Genomic DNA, 19520 nt, shown 5'->3' with positions numbered 1-19520 from the left:
TTGAGTCGAGGTGGAGAAATCGTTCCGTGGCGTGAGGATGGAGTATTCCAGTTTTCGTCCTTTCTTTTTTGCATCATTTCTGGGACCAGGGAGGGATGCACTGCAGTGACGTGCAGAGGCGCAATGCGGGCTGGCCAAAACAGCAGTCGTTGGGTTTCAACGTCTGGCATGGAAGCGGAGTTTTCCCCCAGTGTCCTTGCCGGTTTCTACCGTTTTCCTTCGACCGAGACTCTCGACCGGGGGTCCTGTCCATGTCTGTTTGCTTCACCGGGCGGCGAGGGAGAAGGCATTATGGCAAGTCCTAATCGTCGGGATACCTGATTTGTTTCCTTTCTGTGAATGCGAAAGCTGATGACAGAGATGATGATGATGATGAGAAGAGGGAAAAAAATGTTTTATCAAAAAGTGTATGCGGTCTTTCAAGCCTGTGTGAAGGTTGTTGTATGTATTGCGTTATCTTGCAGCTCGTGAAGAGACTAATACCATTACCCGTTTAGGATTGTGTTTCTTCAGAAGCAAGTGCGGAACGTACACCCAGGTTGGCAGTCGATGCAGACGGTGGTGGGAACTGTTGGGGCCGAAGCTGAAGCGGAGAATGTGAATGAGATAGACGTCAACTGAGATTGAGTTTCGTACGATAACCCACTCGGCTCCACCACCAGTACAAGTCATTCTTCCATTCTTTCTGTTCATTGTCGGCCTACCCAGTCTCAATTCTTCTTGAAGCTTTTTTGCGGGCAGCATCGTCATGTCTCGGGATGAGTTATCGATCGACAACGTGTGCACCGTTTGACAGGGTCCGGTCCTGCAGGTGTCCTGCAGTCGTCTGGTCCGTGGATGGTGTGGAGTAGGTTTCTATTCGCAGGAGCGCCTCACCGGCCGTGGAAATCCCCGCTTTTCATCAGTTTTCATCTGCATCTCTGGTTCGCGGGCCGGGCCAGTGCTGTCAAAAAAAGTTAAATCCCAGACAAGACAGCTCGGACTGATGGCCATAGAGAGACACAGGCGCGCCCGCAGACACACATCCATACATACACACGAGCATCGGAATGTGTCGAGCGGGTGGCAATCTGGGGGGATCAAGGGGAGGGGCGGGCGAGACAGGATGAGGGTGATCGGAATGGTTGATGGGGGGAGGGGTGCTTGTCGACAGAGATGGGAATGGGGGGCAGGGGAGACGGGAAATCGAGATGGAGAATGCGGTGTGGTTGAAATTCTATGATGGACACGACGAGGGAGAAGCATATGCCGGTCTAGACTTTCTGTTGGTTTGAGAATTGCGATTTTCCATCACGAGCCATATTTGTGGCGAGATTGAGCAGGAAGATGAGACCAAGGGGCAGAAAAAGAAAAAGAACGAGATGAACAAGAAATACCGCTGGACTCGACATGTTCTTCGCATTCCTCCGAAATTGCCTGTCGTCCTGCTCATGCGGAGAGCCCGGCGTCCCCTCCGTCCACCTAACGTGGCTACAGATACATGGGCCGCTGGAATTGGAAACAGGGACGCTTGGCAATACGTGTACGGCGCGATGCGGGTGCGGATTCGAGCCGGTGAGGTGCGCAACCCCGAATCGGGCTGGGTGTGCCTTGGGTTGCATAACAGGCCATCCTCCGGAGTTGATGGGGGGGGGAGCGACGAGAGTGAGAAAGATGTCGAAAAGGCAGGTGAAGTGGGCTGGGGGATGAGGTGAAGTCGAGAGTGGAGACTCGGAAGCTGGGAATACGTACCGGGGCCCCACTTTCCTATCCCTTCTATTGGAGATGACCGGGCGGCTTCTTACTCGTCAATCGAAGGGCCTCCGGACGGCGTGCACGGTGCAGGTCCCAACCGGTGTCAGGGATCGCGGCTTCCGCATCCCGTTCGCCTATTGTTCGGCTACCTGCGTACTTTTTTTTTTTTTTTTTTTTTCCTTTCCCTGCCCTTCCCCTCTTGCATGGGTACCTAATTACCATTTGCGAGGACGAAGCAAGCACAGAAAGAAGAAGAGTTGAGGAGGAGGAAAGTGACAACCTACCTACCTACCTACCTTACACTCTTCTCGATAATCCAGTCCAACGACATCCAGGAGCGATGTTCAGTGGATGACGAGCCTCCCTTCCTCCCAATCTATCCGTACACGTCTATCTGTGTTTTTTTCTGCTCTGACTCGTCGGTCCTTCTCCATTGTGCACCCGGTCCACCCATCTCCATGTTCTTTTCTTTGCTTTTTCCTCATTCTATCCTCGGTTCCTGTGTGTGTGTCTCCAGTTATGTGCAGACACCAAAGAATCAAGATGCACGTTCGTTTTTGGTACGTGTACGTGCCCAGTGCCCAGTGCTCGCTCGCATCATCGTCTCTGCATATCCACACGTCGTCGTCCTGCGATTCTTCATTGCTTTTTCCGCTGGGACATCAGTTACGTTACCCATGCTATCGACTCCACGTTTCGACAAGGATACCTTAGACCACCAACTCGGCGCTTGTCTTCTGCGATCTTGTTGCCAATACCAGCCAGCCACCCAGGCGATTCGGCATGCAACCAGAGAGCATTCGGCTACATTTTTCATCTGCATACCTCAATCTTTTTTCCCCACTTCCTTCATTCCCATCCCAGACCCAGACCTGGAAAAAAAACATGCGATCCACGACAGGACCCCTCCTCTGCGATTCGCCTCCGCCCTATCTGATGGACAGCTTCCCGTCCACTCCTTCGAGATCGAAACAAAGTCGGACAAGCGCCGTCCGTCGCTACCAACAGCAGGGCCGATTTGGTGAGATGCGCCGAAGTAAAGGGAACCTCAGCTTCGGGTAGCCGTCCTTTGGGGCACACTGGACGCTGATCTCCTCGCCTACCGCCATCCCAAACTTGGCTTAGGGCCACGACGGAATCAACAGCAGCGCAACACAACAACCGCTCCAGCACAGCACAGCACACTCACGGCACGCACAGATCGGATCGGCCGTCATTTGCGATAATCTTCCTTCCGGAGCGCACAAAACACCTTGGCTGACCGGCCTACCGAGCCAGACGATGCCAAACACACCGCTCGACGGTGCCTGGTGCTCCCGAGCACCCGTCGACCCGTCGTCGTCCCGATGCTTGAGCTTCTATCTGTAGTGTCGGTTACACATGATGGTCATGAAGCGTGTCCGGGCTGGTCAATTCCAGCCACGTCGCGTCTTGCAATCTTTTTTCCCCCTCCTTCCCGGCTTCTTTCTTTCTTCCCCGTCCTCTCACAAGTCTGGGACGATCGCGCTGGCACAGAGGCGCTCGCCACAAAACGTGGCTCTCCTACCGAGAAAGCCATCAGAAATCGTTTCTCGATACACGCCCTGTCTCCACCTCGCCATGCGATGCGCAGTAGGTAGCTACTACTACGGCTGTCGCTATTTGCTACCGCTGCCGCTGCCGCTGCCGCTCGCTCGCTCGACTGCTGCCGCTGAGGAAGAGAGTTGGTGATGCAGCCGGTGATCCATGTTCGTCCAATGTCGACGACGGTCGACATCCCTCTCGCGCGATGCAGTCGAGCCCCGTCGCAATCCCTCCTCGTATCCACCGCTACCTGGCTTCCATCTGCATGGAAGCGTCGCTCTATCTACCCACTTTGATGGAAGGGGTCTTTCATCTTGTCTTCGATCACCGTCAAGATTTCATCATGGAATGCAAAGGAGACGCCCGTGCTACCACGAGGCGCCCCGTCGGAGTAAGTCTATCTTTCTGTCGTTTCTGTCTCTTGGTGTGCGTTTGGGTCGATCCCCGGGGTTGGCTGCCGTTCTCAGCGCGAAACGAGCAAGCCGTTCGTTTGTACGTACGTACTGCGGTAGGTACTTCGTACATGATGGCGCATATCGGTACAGTACAAGCACCACATACCTACATGCATACTTGGACCACTGGCTCGTCCGGTCGTCGTCAATTAACCCTGGACTGTCCGGTTTGCACGTATCATTTTCTATCCTTTCTGTCGGTTTGTTGCGTCTATTTGCTCAATTCATCTCCATCCCTCACGACTCGCCACGAGTTACCGTTCTGTTTCGGGCGATTGGTCGTCTGGACCTGTCAATGAAGGTTCGTTTACGGATATCTGCCCCTCCAACGCTGCTGTCTCTCGTCCACCGGCTCCTCTCATGCAATGTCCCTCCAGTCTTCTCTTGCGAACCCCGCCGCAGTCTCACATGAACCAACGTGTTTTTTTTTTTTTTGCTTGATCGATCCAATATTCCCACACTCTCTCTGTTGTACACACCCATCCTACGATTCAAGGGCATGCCTGCTCGGACGAGGAGCAAAAGAATTGAGACGTTGATGGAGCTGGGGTGAGCTTCAATTGCGACAGCTGTTGGACGATGAGAGTGCGCGCGTGCGCATCGAAGTCTTTTTTTTTTCCTTTTAATTTTTTTTGTTCTATTCCTATCCCATGCTGGATTCAGGTCGTTCATCGTAATCACGGCCCAGCCTAACCCGGTCAGCCCCAAATCATCCTTTCCTTTCCTCTCTTCTCGTTTCTTCTTCTTCTTCGCCGGGTGCCTGCGAGGTCGCTATGCAATTTCATCTCGTGTTGTTGCACTGGGCCGTCCGGTCGGCTACCACGCCTCAGGGAAGATGGCTAGCGGAATGATACAACACAGCTCACCGGTTCGGCACGTTGCTTGCTGTATATTCGGTAGCTTCGTGATCATCCATGCTCTGCGCCCACGTCTTGATTTTGAATGCTCAAGTAAGATAGTCAGGGCTGGGAAGGTGAGGTGTGAATACCCATATTTTGTTCCCTGAGTTTGGGAAGACGGACCCATGCCAAGTGCTTGCAGGAGATGTGTAAGGCGAGGCAGGGTTGAGGTACTGAATAGAGAACAGAGCAATGCAAGGTAGGGGAAGGCGTGTATGTGTGTATGTGTGTGTGAGTGTGTGTGTGTGTACCGTACCGTACCACTTCCACTTCCATTTCCACTTCCATTTTCCTTGCTGCATCCGTGGATCTCTTCTTCTTGCCTCGCTTCGTTGCTTTCTTGGGTGGTTTTGCATCTACAATCTCCATTCGCACTCTGGTTTGACTCTGCACTTGCACATACCTTACCTGCACTTGCATTGCGCCTGCACTCCCGAGTCCCGTCCCTACCTCTCTCTCTACCTTACCTACCAACCAACCCCAAGCCAGCCAACCTACTACCTACCTTACCTGGGTAGTAGTTTTGCCTTCCAACCCTTCCTTACCATATTCTTCTTTTTTTATTCTTTTTTTTTTCTCTAATTCTACATGCCTACCTTACATGAGGTAGCTTTGACTCCATCTCCCTTCCGTTCTTTGGTCCTCTGACCTCACTGCCGTTTCTTCTCCCAACTTGACTTAAAATGTCTTGACGGGCAACCTCGCATCGCATCACATCACATCGTCTCATTTCCTCTCCCCAGTCTCCCAACGGCCTGGCTCACCGCAAACAGCCCTTGTTCTTGCCGCTCTCCCGCGACTTGCTGCTTCCCGACCGCGCCCGCGCGCTCACATGTGAGGTAGCCCATCTTCTACACGGACGGCATCTCGACGGGACCTGGAGTTGTCACAACCACGGTACCCGTACTCCGTGCCTCACCTCACGTCTTGTGAGGTCCTGCTTCCTGCTTCCTTCCTTACATCTACTTCGTCACCATCAAACCAAACCCCTACAGAAGCACGCGGGCAAGCGCGCATCGGGTAACCGCCTTCCCAGGGTCCCATACAACAATCGGCTTCCTGCCTTGCTATCTCGCTGTCGTCCGTCTTTCTGTCCCTCCTCGTCAACACACACATCGTCTACCTGCCTTACCGCTCGACAAGCAAGCTCCTTTCCTTTCCTTTCCTTCCCTTCACCGACTGGGAAACGCGGCCGCTGTCTCCTTCCTACCTAAAAGGGGGTCCACGAGAAGGTATATTAGGTGCTGGCAGATCATGAAACCACCTCACCATCTCTTCCTCAACAGTTTCTTCTCCCGCCACCGTTGCTGTTCCGGCCCTCGTCTTTCTCTTCTCTTTTCTTCAGGGTTTTATACAAGACTGTCTCTGCCTCGCACGTACAGCCGCTCCCACACGGGAACTTCCTCTTCGCACACACTCTCTCGTCCTCGCACACACAAGACGTGTTGGTCGTCGAATAGCTTCCATCGAGTGTCACTTCAAGCCTTTCCTTGATCCGGGTTTCCTTTCTTCAAGAGCAATTCTTCTTTGCCCTGTACCCCCGCGAACAACACACGGCAAAACAGTATATCAAATAGAGAAACCTACAGGTTCGTCTGTCCTTGCCATGGCTTACTCATCCTGCGCCTCGGTCGGTTTCTAACACGTCGATTTTCAGTTCTCACATCAGCAAGATGGCGTACACAGCTGTTGGTCCGGTCATGGGTGCTACCACAGCATCTGCTGCCCACCACATCCATCACTTCGATTGTAACGCTCCAGTCGCGGACGTTCCTGGCCTCCCCACCAACTTTCCCGAGACACTGGACCTCGAATCAGCCTGGACCGGCCCGCAATTCACCAAAGAGTCGCAGTACACGTACAACCTCACCAGCGCCGACCTCGATGAGCTCATGGTTGCTCTGAAGCACTTCAAAGGTATGTCCGCCTCAAATCTAGGAAAACGGCCTGAGCGCTGACAATTTTCGCACAACAGCCTTGGGCCTCGACGGCGACCTCGTCAGTCCAGACAATTTTCCACTCCCGACCCTGGGATCCGTCCTTGCTCGCGTCGCCGACGACATTCATCATGGCAGGGGTTTTGGCGTAGTTCGCGGCATTGACCCGCAAAACCACTCCGTCGAGGATCTTACGGTACTCTATCTTGGCATCCAGGGGTACATCGCCAACCAGCGTGGCCGCCAGGACAAGAAGGGAAACATGCTTGGTATGTGACGTTGGGTAACCAACCGTCTGTGCTCGGCACTTTGCTAATTCTGTCCACAGTCCACATTGTTGCAGACAACACCACTCAGGCCAAGGCGGATCACCACCGCCATTCCACTTCTTCCATTGTAAGAACATTCTTTCTCACTTCAACAACAGATCCCTGACCCATTCATCTTCCAGACGTTTCACAACGAGGAGTCTGGGGATATCATCAGTTGGTTGACCAGAGCCACCGCCGCTGCCGGTGGCAAGTGCATCATTGCCTCCGCCCACACCGTCTACAACGTCCTCGCCGCTACACGACCAGATATCATTCGCACATTATCCCGCTCGGACTGGCCCTTTGCTCTGTAAGTCGATATGTTTCACTACCCCTCATGCACTTCGATGGTGTACCAAGTTGAGATTCCTTACTGACTTGCCCACAGCCCCAAGTTCCAATGTCGCCCCGTCCTCTTCCATCATGAAGGCAAGATCATCATCAACTTCGGCCGCACTCCCCTGATGGGCAACGCTGCGCATCCTCGACCAACACACTTCCCCACCCTGACTGCTCGTCAGATCGAAGCGCTCGACGCCGTGGAGACCATCGCCAAGGCGACGCAGATGGAGATCCAGACCCGACCTGGTGACATCCACTTCATCAACAACCTCGCCATCCTTCACCGTCGCGAGGCCTTTGTCAACGGCCAGGGCCCAAGCGAGAAGCGCCATCTCGTTCGCATGCGCGTACGCAACGACAAGCTGGGATGGTCCATCCCCGATGAGCTCCAGCGAGAGTGGCACGATGCTTTCGAGAAGCCGGCCGACCGTGTCTGGCATCTGGAACCTATGCCTGACGCCTTTTTTCCTCTTCGCAAGTACCCCAACTAATTGCGCTTGTTTTCACATCACTTTTGCGCCGGGGAACACGAACAAGCATCGTCGAAAACTGGAGAGGGGGCGTCACGGTTGCATTTCTTGGACTTGCATTGTTTATCCCTGGGCACATGGGCTCGCTCAGGCGTGGAGCGACTACTGCATCTTGCGTTATTTGCTTTTTCCCTCACCGTATCCTATTACCCTGGTCACACTCGAAAAGTTTATTCTCTTACCCTGTCTGTCACGGTCGGATGAGCACGGAGTCATTGGGAGTTCGAGTAGAACCCGGCAAGAAAAAAGCATGTATACACGGATGGATGTAAGACCAGGAGTTCGTTGTAATAGAATTTAATTACCCATTCACCGGTTTTTCCCAACCAAGAAGGCTCATGAGCGCTGATCATTGACCGAGTGGTCCAAACGTGGCACATGAGAAGTTTTGCTAAAATAGGAGCGAGACAAACCGGTGTGGTTTTGGACGTCAATCGCGTGGCTGCAGACGGAGCGGCTACTGATCACACGACCGTGGTGCTGGAACTATGCTAGCAACGCAGCACCGGTCAGAGAAGTGGTTCAATGATTGGGCAATCCAAGACATCGGTGAGGGATTGCCAATGCCTCGAGGATGGACGTCAAGCCACTTTCTCAGCTGGCCCTGACCGCTTCTGAGGCTCCCCCTGACGGCTTTCGTACCGAGAAACGGGAACCTACAGAGGGGCAACATTGGACGAGGAGCACGGCTTGGGTTTTCCCTCTTGTGCAACTCCAGGACAGTGCCTTTCTCAGATTCCCATACCCAGGCGCTCAATCGGACGGGATTTCTGCATGCTAACTCGCGGTTTAGGTGTAACGAGACACGACAGCAGCGCATGAACGAACGGCCGCTTGGCCTCTTTGCGGATTTGAGTTATTGGAGTTTCTTCTTCCTCTTCCTCGATGCGCACGTGTGACGCCTCCATGTCAATACGGGACCCTGTCGCGATATGTAGAAGGACGGGCTGCGAAGTCGGAAAAGCAAACACTGAAGGCGAACAAGCATCCACGCCTCGACGCCCGAGATGCCAAAGAGAAGGGGGGCAAACGACCATCATACAGCATGTGGATTCCGGTCTGCAATATCTTGACCGGTCGACGGCTGACCGACACTTGGGCATGGAAGGCCGCAGGCGTCGGGGCCAGGGCGTGGCTTCGGCAATTCTCACGAGTCCTGACCGGTAGTGGGCAGCGACAGCCGTTTCGACGTCTGGTCAAAACATGTGCAGGGCCCCGAGCGATCTCGACTCTGCATAGTCGGTCGTCGACCATCGAGGAGCGTGTGTGGCTGCAGGCTTGACGGGTCGACAAGCGGTCCATGACATCTGCAAGACGGCTGGCCAGGCGGTTGGAGTCGCTGCCGAAGGGGATGCATGCGATTGCCGGATCGTTGGCCACGGTTGACAATTGCCCGACCTCCAGGGATAGTGACGGGATCGAATGGCAGTCTGCTGGGACGGACGGAGACACGTCGCTTCTGGACAGACACACGCACTCACATACAAGGGAGGCACGAAGAAGCATGCATGGGAAGAAGTGGACATTGAAGGGGAGTCCTGCGGGAACTTTTGCAATCTTCGGAACCGGCGAGGGCTGGGTGTCGAGACCCCTAGGCGGGGGCTATTTTGCTTTTGGGTTGTCTTCATTGTTGAAGGGTCTGGGGTTCTGGTGATGACGATGATTTCCTTTGACGAACACCTTCCCGTCGTGGGTAGTGCTGGGGTTGTGGTCGCAACCGCCGTCGGCGCGCATACTGCGTACGGGTCAGTATCAGGGTTCAGAGGAGACAATTGCTTTTTCGTCTTCGCACATGGCGAGGACGAAGACCTCATCGGGGACGGGACTGGGAAGCGACGCTGGTCCGACGTCGGCAGCGCGGGTGAGTCTTCGTCGGCCCTCAGTTGCAACTTGCAGCGAGGCCCTGCTCATCTCCTCATCCGCCTTTCGACCTCTCTTTGCTTTTTCCTTGCTGCCAAATGCATTCTGGTCATGGCCGGGGAGTTGTCATCGGTTCCTAGCGCAGGCGATCGATCGAGGGATAAAGTGAGCGGGGGGGTTATTGTAAGTGAGACGGTCAAACTGGAGACACATCCGCGTGGGCGCACTTGAGAATTTTTTTTGTCTGCCCTCTCTTTTCTTATTTCAACCGCATCGAGCTGCGTCTTGCACAGGATGGGGAAAAAGCAAAGATGATGGGTGGGTAACGCCAAAAGCGACAGGACAGGGGAGATGGGCGGGTTTCAAGAGGGCATAACTAATCAACGGCGTCTGCGGTATGCAGCCAAGGTTCTGATGGAGGCGTTGCGCGGTGCCTTTGAAGGACCAATTCGGATTGCGATATCAGTTTGCGTGGCATCGCGCGCCGTGTCAAGGCATGTCGGGACATGGGGTTGATGTGGTGTTTTTTTGGAGGGGTGGGATCGCTGCTGTTAGTTCCAACGGGAAACTATCGCTTGCTCTCCGCTCGAGGTCTGGAATCGGAGCTGACGACCAGCTGAGTAAGGGTGGCTGATTGTGGTAATAGTAGCTGGAGGGAGAGTGTCGCTCTTGGCTCCTGGTTGGATGAAGTGGAAGATTATATTCGAGGAAAGAAGGAACGGCGTGATGAGGTTTTGTTGAAAGCAGAACTTCCATCAGCCGTCTGAACGCAGGCGCTCGGATCATACGGCGGAGTTGGCGCCGCTGCTCCCGCTCAAATCCAGTGATGGAGGTTCCATTAGGTAAGCGCGTAAGGTTGTTTTTGCCGGCGTCTGCCAGCTGTTTCGGCGTTTATCACGTGCACTGACTCCAGTCGAGGCTTCGAGGACGGGTGGCCTGTGCTCCCACCCGGAGCCAGCTGTCCGATGGACCCTATTGGCCAGACCAGTGGAGGGAGGATCGGATCTGTTTCTTCGGCACCGGATCCATCTTCCCGTTGGAGCTAGGTACGTACCAAGAACGGACGGGAATGGGACAGGTATCCGCAAATCCCACGCCAAATTGTCGAATTACGAGGCCGCATTCAACGACAGGCGCTGTGCCCCCCTTAATTAACCAAGAGCCTCCCTGACCATCTGTCCATCCCGACGACGCCTCTATCACGAAATCCTACCTCCAGTCGTCACTGTGTCCAGGCTTACCTGCCGCGCGTATCACTCGCAAGCATCCGAGCGATTGGCATTGTGTGTTTTTTGCTTTTGTATCATTTTATTTTTTCCTCGTTCCTTTCCGTCCGTTCCTCCCGGGCCGGGGGACCCTCCTTGAGGCCCTCACCTCAGTGACCTTCTTCTAACGTATCTCCAATCCACCTCCTCCAGGTGGCCAATTGGGTTTGACGGAACACCAACCCCGACTACTGGGGGTGCAAAAGCATCGAAGAATCCATCCTGCGCCGCGCCCGCCGCCCCTGTTTCTGCAGAGTTCGCTGCCGCAACCTGCAGTCATCGAGTCATCACTTTTCCACGCCACGGACCTGTCGCTTCCTACCCGTTTGTCGAACTGCTACTCCGTACCACGTTCGGAGCCTGCATACGGCCCTCCACTTCCATTCCCCCCCAATTCAAAGCAGATCGATGCGACTACCGCGGCACTCCCGGACGTGAAACGTACCCCGTCTGAACCGCTCGCTCGCTCCATCTGCGCCTCGGCCTGCACCTAGCGAACGTCCACCACCACCACTCCTGCCGTACTCGCAGTCGCTCGTTGTCACCGGCCTGATCTGGCTGGTCAAACCGTTGTGTTCTGCACATACGGCTCCCCCCCTCTTGGCCGTTTGTCGTGCGTAAGCGACGGAGACCCTTCGCGGGCCCCGAGTCAATCGACAGCGAGCCCGATAGGCCGGCGTCCGAGGTAGAGCGCGTACGTAGCATCACGCCCGTCTGACAAGGTCAAGTGACAGCGCAGAAGTTTCCACGTCCCTTATCGTTGCAAGCCGTCCATCCGTCTTGGCCTCTGTGTGAGAGGAGGAGCAGAAGATGGGTGCCCGCCAGGCCGGATATCTCCGGGTCCCGGGGGATGAGGATTCTCCGTACGGAGAGGAGCAGAAGGGTCCCCGCCGAAGCCGCTCCGGATCCTCGGGACGGCGGGGACGGAAGCCCCTCCCGAGCGAGAAGCCGCTGCCGGCCCTCCCGCCCGGCACCCCGGCGGACGCGACCTTCCCCATCAGCCTCGAGGACGACGACGACCACCTCCACGTCTCGCCCAGCGAGCGGAGCTACCGCCGCGCGACGGTCGCCATCGGCCTCGCCATCATCGTCACCATCCTCGGCTTCATCATCGCCTTCGTGGTGTTGGGGTTCGGGTTGGATGGCAACGGGGTGAGGCATGGCCCCAGTGGCGTCTTCAAGGGTATTGGGGGCAAGGGAGGCGACGATGAGTGTCCGTGTCGGCCGGACCCCAACGTGCCGCAGTACTTCAGGACGAGCCCGGAGTTATGGGCCGGGCCGACGGCGACGGGGAAGCCCGCGTTCATGGCGCAGACGCGGGTCCTGCCTACGGGAAGTTTCGTGCCTAATGCGCCGCTGCAGACGGATATCCCGATTCAGGGGATGCAGAGCGCTAATGATGGCATTTTCAACATGATGGGGTGAGTTTCGATGTGGTGTCCGGACGGAGGGAGGGTTGGTGTTCAGTGCTGATGAAGTGCAGCTATCTCACGCCGTATCAGCCTAGCCCTGGTTTCGGTGTCGAAGAGTATGCTCTGCCCGAAGGGGCGGACATCGTTCAGGTTCAGGTAAGACTGGGGGCTCAGACTTCGACGCTTGGGATCTTGACTGACGTGCCGTTTAGATGCTCTCGCGTCACGGATCGAGGTATCCCACCATGGGCTCCAACGTGGCCGACTTTGGGAAGAAGGTTGCTGAGGCCGAGAAGACGCTCAAGGCAAAGGGCGCGCTGAGTTTCCTGAACAGCTGGAAGTACCAGCTCGGTCATGAGATCCTTGTCCCCAAGGGTCGTCAGGAGTTGTTTGACTCTGGCATCTTGCACTCGTACATGTACTCTTCGCTGTATAACCCTAACAGCAAGATCATTGTGCGAACCACGGTGAGCTCATTATTTCTCCTGGGCGAATAATGTTGTTTCGGGATGACTGACACGCTTTACAGACGCAAGACAGAATGCTCAAGTCAGCCGAGTACTGGCTGGCCGGCTTCTTCGGCCTCGAATGGTATGTTTTCATACACGCCCTGACAAACTTCCCGCCGGCCGACTAACAGTTGCACATAGGACGAAGAACGCCACCATCGAAGTCATCATCGAGCAGAACATGGCCAACAACTCGCTCGCTGGCTACCTTAACTGCCCCAACGCCCGCAAGCAGAACGGCGGCGACGAGGCGGCCAAGATCTGGGCCTCCAACTACCTGGCCAACGCCACGGCTCGCCTCAAAGGCATGGTGGAGGGCTTCGACTGGACCATCGAGGACACCTACGCGGCCCAGACCATGTGCCCTTACGAGACGGTGGCCTACGGCTTCAGCCGTTTCTGTGACCTCTTCACCTACGAAGAGTGGGTTGGATTCTCCTACTCCGTCGATCTTGCGTTCGCTGGCAACAACGCTTTCCAGAACCCCACAGGAGTAAGTTCCGTCATGAAATCCCTCTGAGATGAAACATGAACTGATCATATCGCAGCGCGCCGTCGGCATCGGATGGCAACAGGAAGTCGTCGCCCGCCTCCAGAACCACACCCTCGGCTACTCAGGCTCCCAGATCAACGTCACCCTCGACAACAACACCGAGACCTTCCCCCTCAACCAGAGCCTCTACTTCGACTTCTCCCACGACACAAACATCGCCTCCATCCTCACCGCCTTCGGCTTCAAGCAGTTCGCCCGCCTCCTCCAGCCGACCGAGTACCCGGGCCCCCACAACTTCACCGTCTCGCACATCACCCCCTTCGGCGCCCGCCTCGACATCGAGATCATCAAGACGCCCAAGCCCTTCAAGGCCGACCGGTCGGGCTACGAGAGCGAGGGCGGCGAGACCAAGTACATCCACTTCGTGCTGAACCAGAGGACGCTGCCGCTGGGCTGGAGTTTCCCCGAGTGCGACGTCGAGAGGAAGGACGGGTGGTGCGAGCTGGGCACGTTCTTGAAGGTGCAGGAGGAGATGCCCAAGTTGGCGGACTACCAGAGGGCTTGTCACGGGGATATCGAGACCGTGCCTTATGGTGTCGTCTATGACGGCAGGCCGATGTAAGATGGGATGTGGAGGGATAATGAGATGGTCGGTGTGATTTGTAAGTGAGTGTGTGTATATGTCTTCGGGTGTACTTGTCTGTTAGAGGGCATTTTTTTCGCGGATTGGATTCCTGGCGCTCAATTGAGGTCTATTTTTCACCTGAGTCTTTCCAGCACAGCTGTGAATGCAACCGAGAGGGTTCACCGCGTGGTGGCTCAGCTGCTCTTTCCAGTCCTCCGCCCTCCGTCATGGAGGGGGGGAAATGGGGGAAATGATCGAGACATGGGCTGATGGCGATGGGATACGACGGACATCCCATACGAGCTTTGAGACATGGGCGGCCAGCATTCCGGGGTTGAGGAAACGTATTCGACGCTAATTATAGGCTTGGTCTTGGTGAATCATCGCGCGGTTCGCATCAGCACAGCCTCCATCTGTTTCTCTCGACGTCTGTCTTCTGGGGTTTTGCGGGGAGAATGTTGATGGGAATGGACGCATCGGAGATTGCGATCAAGGGCGAGGCTGTTAGGGGTTCTGTATGGTTGGGTTTACGATCTGTCGAGGTGTTCCGAGAGCACATGTCGCCAACTGACTGAAAGATGTCATCGTGGCCTTGGCCGAGGGGGAAGGTGATATAAGGAGGGGGAGGGGAGACCCTTGGGTTGTTAAGGAAGGCCAGTCGGTTGATCAGGCTGTTTCCGAGTTCATCACACATTCATTCTACTACTTCACGCTATTCGTTCGCTATTCCCCGAACAAGGGAGGAAAGAAGATGAAGGCCAGAACCATCGCCACAGCGGCCATCCTACTCGGTGCGGAGACGACGAGAGCCCAGAATTGTACCTTTGAGACCATTTCCCCGTCCAAGGACCTCATCTGGTGTCCCTGCGAAGACCAGTTTCTCTGCGCCAGACTCGATGTCAGATCACCACCACCCCTCTTACCCCGCACTTTCACTGACGACATCAGGTCCCCCTAGACTACAAAAACCCCGAACTCGCCCGGGCCTCGGTCCCCCTCCTCAAGCTCCCCGCGACCCCGGACTCCCCGGACGGACCCTACCGCGGCGCCGTCCTCGTCAACCCCGGCGGCCCGGGCGTCTCCGGCCTCGACCTCGTCCGCGAGGGCGGGGCCCTCCTCCGCGCCTGGATCGGCTCCAACTACGACATCGTCGGCTTCGACCCCCGCGGCGTCGGCCTCGGCGAGCCCCGCCTCAACTGCTCAACCAACACCACCACCCTCCAGACCCGTGACGAGGAACCCCACCGCCTCGTCGACGACTTCTACCAGCGCTACATCGACTTCAGCGCGGACCTTGGGAGACGGTGCGAGGCGCGCGCGGGCGGCGAGACGGGCGCGGGACGGTACATGACCACGGCCGTCACGGCGCGCGACATGCTCAGCTTCGTCGACGCCTTCGCCTCCTCCGCCGACGGCGGCCGCGTCGTCGAGGGTGGGGGCAACGCGAGCGTGCTGAATTACTACGGCATCAGCTACGGCACGTTCCTGGGCCAGACGTTCGCGTCCATGTTCCCGGGGCGCGTCGGGCGCGTGGCGCTGGACGGGGTCGTGAGCCCCGAGGGATACCAGGCCAACGGGACGTTCCCGGGCGTCACGCACCTCGACGGCGTGCTCGGGGCGTTCTTCGTGTACTGTCACGCGGCGGGGCCGGAGGCGTGCGCGTATTACACGGGGGAGACGGCGATGGACATCTTCGAGCGGTGGAGGGCGTCGTTTGCGCGGCTGGACGCGCGCGGGGCGGAGGCGGAGGGGTGGGCGAACGCGAGCGAGATCGCGTCGGCGTTGTTGACGTTCAAGGTCGGGATGCTCACGGCGGCGACGGGGCCGGTGGTGTCGTTCCCGGCGATGGCGGAGGCGCTGGTGGGGCTGGAGGCGGCGCTGGCGGGCGGGGAGTTGGCGGCGTGGACGGCGGGGCTGAACGCGGCGATCGGGGACCCCGGGGTGGAGGGGCGGGTGAATCCGGAGCAGAGCCTCGGGGTGCTCTGCTCGGACCAGGGGAACAGGTTGTTCGGGACGACGCTGGAGGGGTTGAGGCCGTTTGTCGAGCAGGTGGAGGGGCAGAGCGTGGTCGGGGAGACGTGGGTTCAGCAGATTCTGGGGTGTTCTGGGTGGTCGATCCGGGGGAGGGAGGTGTTTGAGGGGCCGTATGGGGGGGAGACGAGGGCGGATTTGTTGTTTGTGAGTAATACGTTTGATCCGACGACGCCGATTGAGAAGTAAGTCCCTGGTGTTGGTGTGAAGGACTGGGGTGTGGTTTGCTGACGTGTGTGATTACAGTACCGTCAACAACGCTCCCAAGTTTAAAGGAGCTCGGAGGCTTACGATTGAAGGGCTGGGTGTAAGTGTTCTCCTTGAGATCCTGTCCCAGATCGAATCGGTAGAGATCAGGGATGCTGACGTCTTATAGCACACGGCCTCGGCGACTCTCAACCAATGCGCCCTAGCGGTTGTCAAGTCCTACTTCCAGGGCACGATGTGCGGTCGTGACATTTACTGTCCGCTTGAGGCCGGGCCTTTCAACGTCTTGTTGAATGGATCGATTCAGGAAAATCTTGTGGCCGCGGGTCTGGCCGACATCAGCAGCTTGTACAAGTGAGTGAAGTGGTACCGAGCTGAGGAAGTGACGGCCGCTAGCCAATCATCATGTACAGAGAGAAGCAAAGGCAGAGAACTGTTTTAAAGGATTGATTGACATAATCGACTCTATCCTATATCTCCTACAACACCTGTTCCTCACTAATATGTCCGCCTAAGAATAAAAAATAGATCTGTTCTCCTCAACGGTCACACTCTAAACCGTCATCATACCAGGAAATGGTAGTAAGCTGCCTTGGAAGCCCAGAACTTAGCAGTTCTGGTTCCTGACAACAGTGTTCCAGGCCGGCGGCCCGTCGCGGAAGATCTGTCCCAGAAGGGAAAAGACGTAAGAGGTCCTCTCGCGTTCGCACTGGGCCGCGATGTCGTAGACGTCCCCGACTTGGTTGCCGCACCAGACCGAGATCGGGTTGGGGTTCTGTCCGTGTTAGCATTCAAGCCCTGTCAGGACGCACATGAGTGAAACGGTGTACTTACGTCGTTGCAGAGGAAGATTCCGCAGCCGTGAGAGCAGCTGGTGCGAGCGCATCCACCGCGGCCGGCGGGAGCCTGGCAGTAGCCGTTGAGTCTGCCGAGATAGCCCAGGCCCTCGTTGCACTGGAGTCCCCAGTTGCCGACCTCGTCGCCAGAGGGGTTGCAGGTGGTCTTTGATGAAGTGTAAGTCTATGAAGTCGTCATGAATGGGGTGGTTTACTCACGTGGCCGCGCTTCCTCAACTTGCTGGCGTCGCCCGAGTGGGTGAGCTCGAGGAGCGATTCCTTGGTAAACCCGAGTGCGGTCATGCGCTCCTGGTACTCGGGGAAGTCCCACTCGTTGTACGAGGGGTTGATGGCGAGAAGGTCGTTGTAGATGGACTCGGCGGTGCCGGTGAGCGTGACGTTGGGCCCGTCGACGAATGCCTGACCGATGAAGGTCAAGGGAACGGCTTCGTCGATGGATCTCTGAGAGAGAGACGAGGCCTTGACGAACGAGACGCCCTTCGGGAAAGCAGATGCAAGGGCCTGGAGTTGGAGTTTAGTAGATGGCAAAGTATGGTGGATGGCCGTGGACAAACCGCGGAAGATGCCACAATGGCAGTCAGGAGAGTCGACTTCATCTTGGAAAGAGTGTTGGTAAGGTGTACGACTGTATGGGTGAATTGGATGGTTGTGAAGAACTGTAGAGTGATGATGAGATTCAATGGGAGTCTTCTCCCTTCTTATACTTATGAGCCTCTGCAAGAATCGCTCACGGAGTATGAAGCACCTTCCTCTTCGGACGGTCCTCGAGTTCAACGAGAAAGCACTTTCGCCTTTGTGGCATCACGCTTGGCTCAGACTTCATCGTATTGCCAATGCAGTTTGAAGCACTTTCCCAATCGGACTTCTTGGCTTCAGCGAGGCGGAAGGACTTTCGTCTTCGTATCATCATCATGATGCTTGGCCCATCCATCATTCGATCGCCTCTGTAGTGTGAAGCACCTTCCTCTTCTGACTCTCCAAGAGGTCACCGAGGCGGAAGAACTTTCGCTGTCGTGGTATCATGTTGATCGATAACTTTCAAATCTCTCTGAGGTTCTCGAGGCATGCCGAGCCCTGTACATGCCAGACAGCTGAGCAACCCTTGACATGGGCGGTCCCGTTAAGGTTCCTTCCGAGTTCTCCGCAGCAAGGGACCACATCAACCCGATCGCTCGTAGCTGCCGGGTATTTGTCCTATAAGAATCTAGTCCCGTAGAAGTTCCAATCAAATAAGACCACCTCAAGGTTGCCGGATCTTGGTATCCTGAAGTGATGCGTCACTAGAGAGTGGCATGTTGGATCATCCGCTCCCCACAGGAGCACTATTGGATGCAATGGCTAAGTTACGTCCGTAAAGTTCCTGTCAACTGGAGATTATGTTCGCAGTGATCTTCACACCATCCCTGCTGAACAGTTCGATGTTCGCTTCCCTCTGTTTGGTTTGTGCCTGTAGATGTCTCTTTCTCCAGCAATATCCAGGTGCCAAGAATCCAATAGAGGCTCTCGTCGTCTAGAATGACTGTCATTAAGCACCGCATGACTTAGAGTTTGACAGTGGCTAGCGCTCACCAAGGTGGGATCGCAGGATCTCGTTTCCGTGTGCTGAGAGTTGCCAAGGGGTTAGTATGACAAAAGAACATTTAAGCTTACTGCGGAAAGTGGACTCGTAGGATCTCGTTCCCGTTTGCCATGAGTTGCCAAGGAGTGAGCTTGACAAAAGAGCATTTTACTTATCACGGAAGGTTGCCGAGCTGTCAATTAGTATGAACTTGGGAGTTAAGCCCAGTCAAAGGATTTGAGCAGCATGGGAGAAACGCCCTTGCTGCAGGCAACCAGTTGTCAGAGACTGCGTCCGAGAATGGGCAATCGTATAACAGACCTGCGTATTAACGTGCCAATTAGAAAGGCACCGCCATGATTGATTGAATGATGCTCGGATCTAGCTGATTTTGTCAGCAGCTATCGATTCGTCTAACACCCATGGGCGAGTCCTGGCACCAATGCCGCTTGGCGAAGCCGCGGCGGGACACAGCCATATCGAATTAATGATGAACTTGAAGGGAACATTATCTACTTCCTCGATGGCCAGATCAGCTCTCCATATTCCATCCTGAAAGAAATGGTCATTGGAGCGTACGTCCGTATTAGTCATATCCTTATGCGCGTCGTTACATAAGCATGCATCCTCGTCTGTCTGCCTGCTCTCTATTTCTGACACAGTAAACCTGGAAGACGAACGAAGAAGAACTTTGGAACCCGCATCAACGAGGCCGCGTTTCTCAGCATTCTTCCCTCCCGATGACGTTCTGCAACTTTTGCGCCAAGCTGACCGTCGAGTCGATAAGCGATCACGATGTAAAATTCCACCCAAACCTCAAATCCCTCAAGGAAAGTGCAGAATCAGGCTGTGCCTTTTGTGGTGTCTGCTGGGCTGGCGTTCTGACAAGTCGCACCCCACTTGAGACTATTACTGAGCTGCTCAACGGCGAA

At 55.8% G+C, this 19520-nt stretch overlaps 4 protein-coding genes across 4 annotated transcripts; 3 read left to right on the top strand and 1 right to left on the bottom strand.

The window, feature by feature from the left end:
• Positions 1 to 6324: 6324 nt before the first annotated feature.
• CkaCkLH20_03282 (uncharacterized protein) lies at positions 6325 to 7732 on the top strand (the record flags this gene model as incomplete). The annotated part of the gene is made up of 5 exons (XM_038886001.1): positions 6325 to 6568; positions 6627 to 6857; positions 6917 to 6984; positions 7040 to 7209; positions 7288 to 7732. The coding sequence occupies 5 exons, from the start codon at positions 6325 to 6327 to the stop codon at positions 7730 to 7732; spliced, it is 1158 nt and encodes a 385-aa protein (XP_038748510.1).
• Positions 7733 to 11706: 3974 nt separating this feature from the next.
• On the top strand, positions 11707 to 13932 carry CkaCkLH20_03281 (histidine acid phosphatase; the record flags this gene model as incomplete). The annotated part of the gene is made up of 6 exons (XM_038886000.1): positions 11707 to 12317; positions 12380 to 12464; positions 12521 to 12775; positions 12838 to 12899; positions 12959 to 13310; positions 13366 to 13932. 6 exons carry the CDS (start codon positions 11707 to 11709, stop codon positions 13930 to 13932), a joined length of 1932 nt encoding a protein of 643 aa, XP_038748509.1.
• A 754-nt stretch (positions 13933 to 14686) lies between these two features.
• On the top strand, positions 14687 to 16531 carry CkaCkLH20_03280 (uncharacterized protein; the record flags this gene model as incomplete). The annotated part of the gene is made up of 4 exons (XM_038885999.1): positions 14687 to 14833; positions 14884 to 16151; positions 16213 to 16273; positions 16343 to 16531. The coding sequence occupies 4 exons, from the start codon at positions 14687 to 14689 to the stop codon at positions 16529 to 16531; spliced, it is 1665 nt and encodes a 554-aa protein (XP_038748508.1).
• A 249-nt stretch (positions 16532 to 16780) lies between these two features.
• On the bottom strand, positions 16781 to 17626 carry CkaCkLH20_03279 (uncharacterized protein; the record flags this gene model as incomplete). The annotated part of the gene is made up of 4 exons (XM_038885998.1): positions 16781 to 16948; positions 17008 to 17175; positions 17229 to 17531; positions 17585 to 17626. The coding sequence occupies 4 exons, from the start codon at positions 17624 to 17626 to the stop codon at positions 16781 to 16783; spliced, it is 681 nt and encodes a 226-aa protein (XP_038748507.1).
• Positions 17627 to 19520: the final 1894 nt, after the last annotated feature.

This window comes from Colletotrichum karsti (genome assembly GCF_011947395.1).
Source record: "Colletotrichum karsti strain CkLH20 chromosome Unknown Scaffold8, whole genome shotgun sequence".
Lineage (NCBI taxonomy): Eukaryota > Fungi > Ascomycota > Sordariomycetes > Glomerellales > Glomerellaceae > Colletotrichum > Colletotrichum karsti.
The sequence above is the reverse complement of the archived record's forward strand: the minus strand, read 5'-3'. Positions and strand labels throughout refer to the sequence as shown.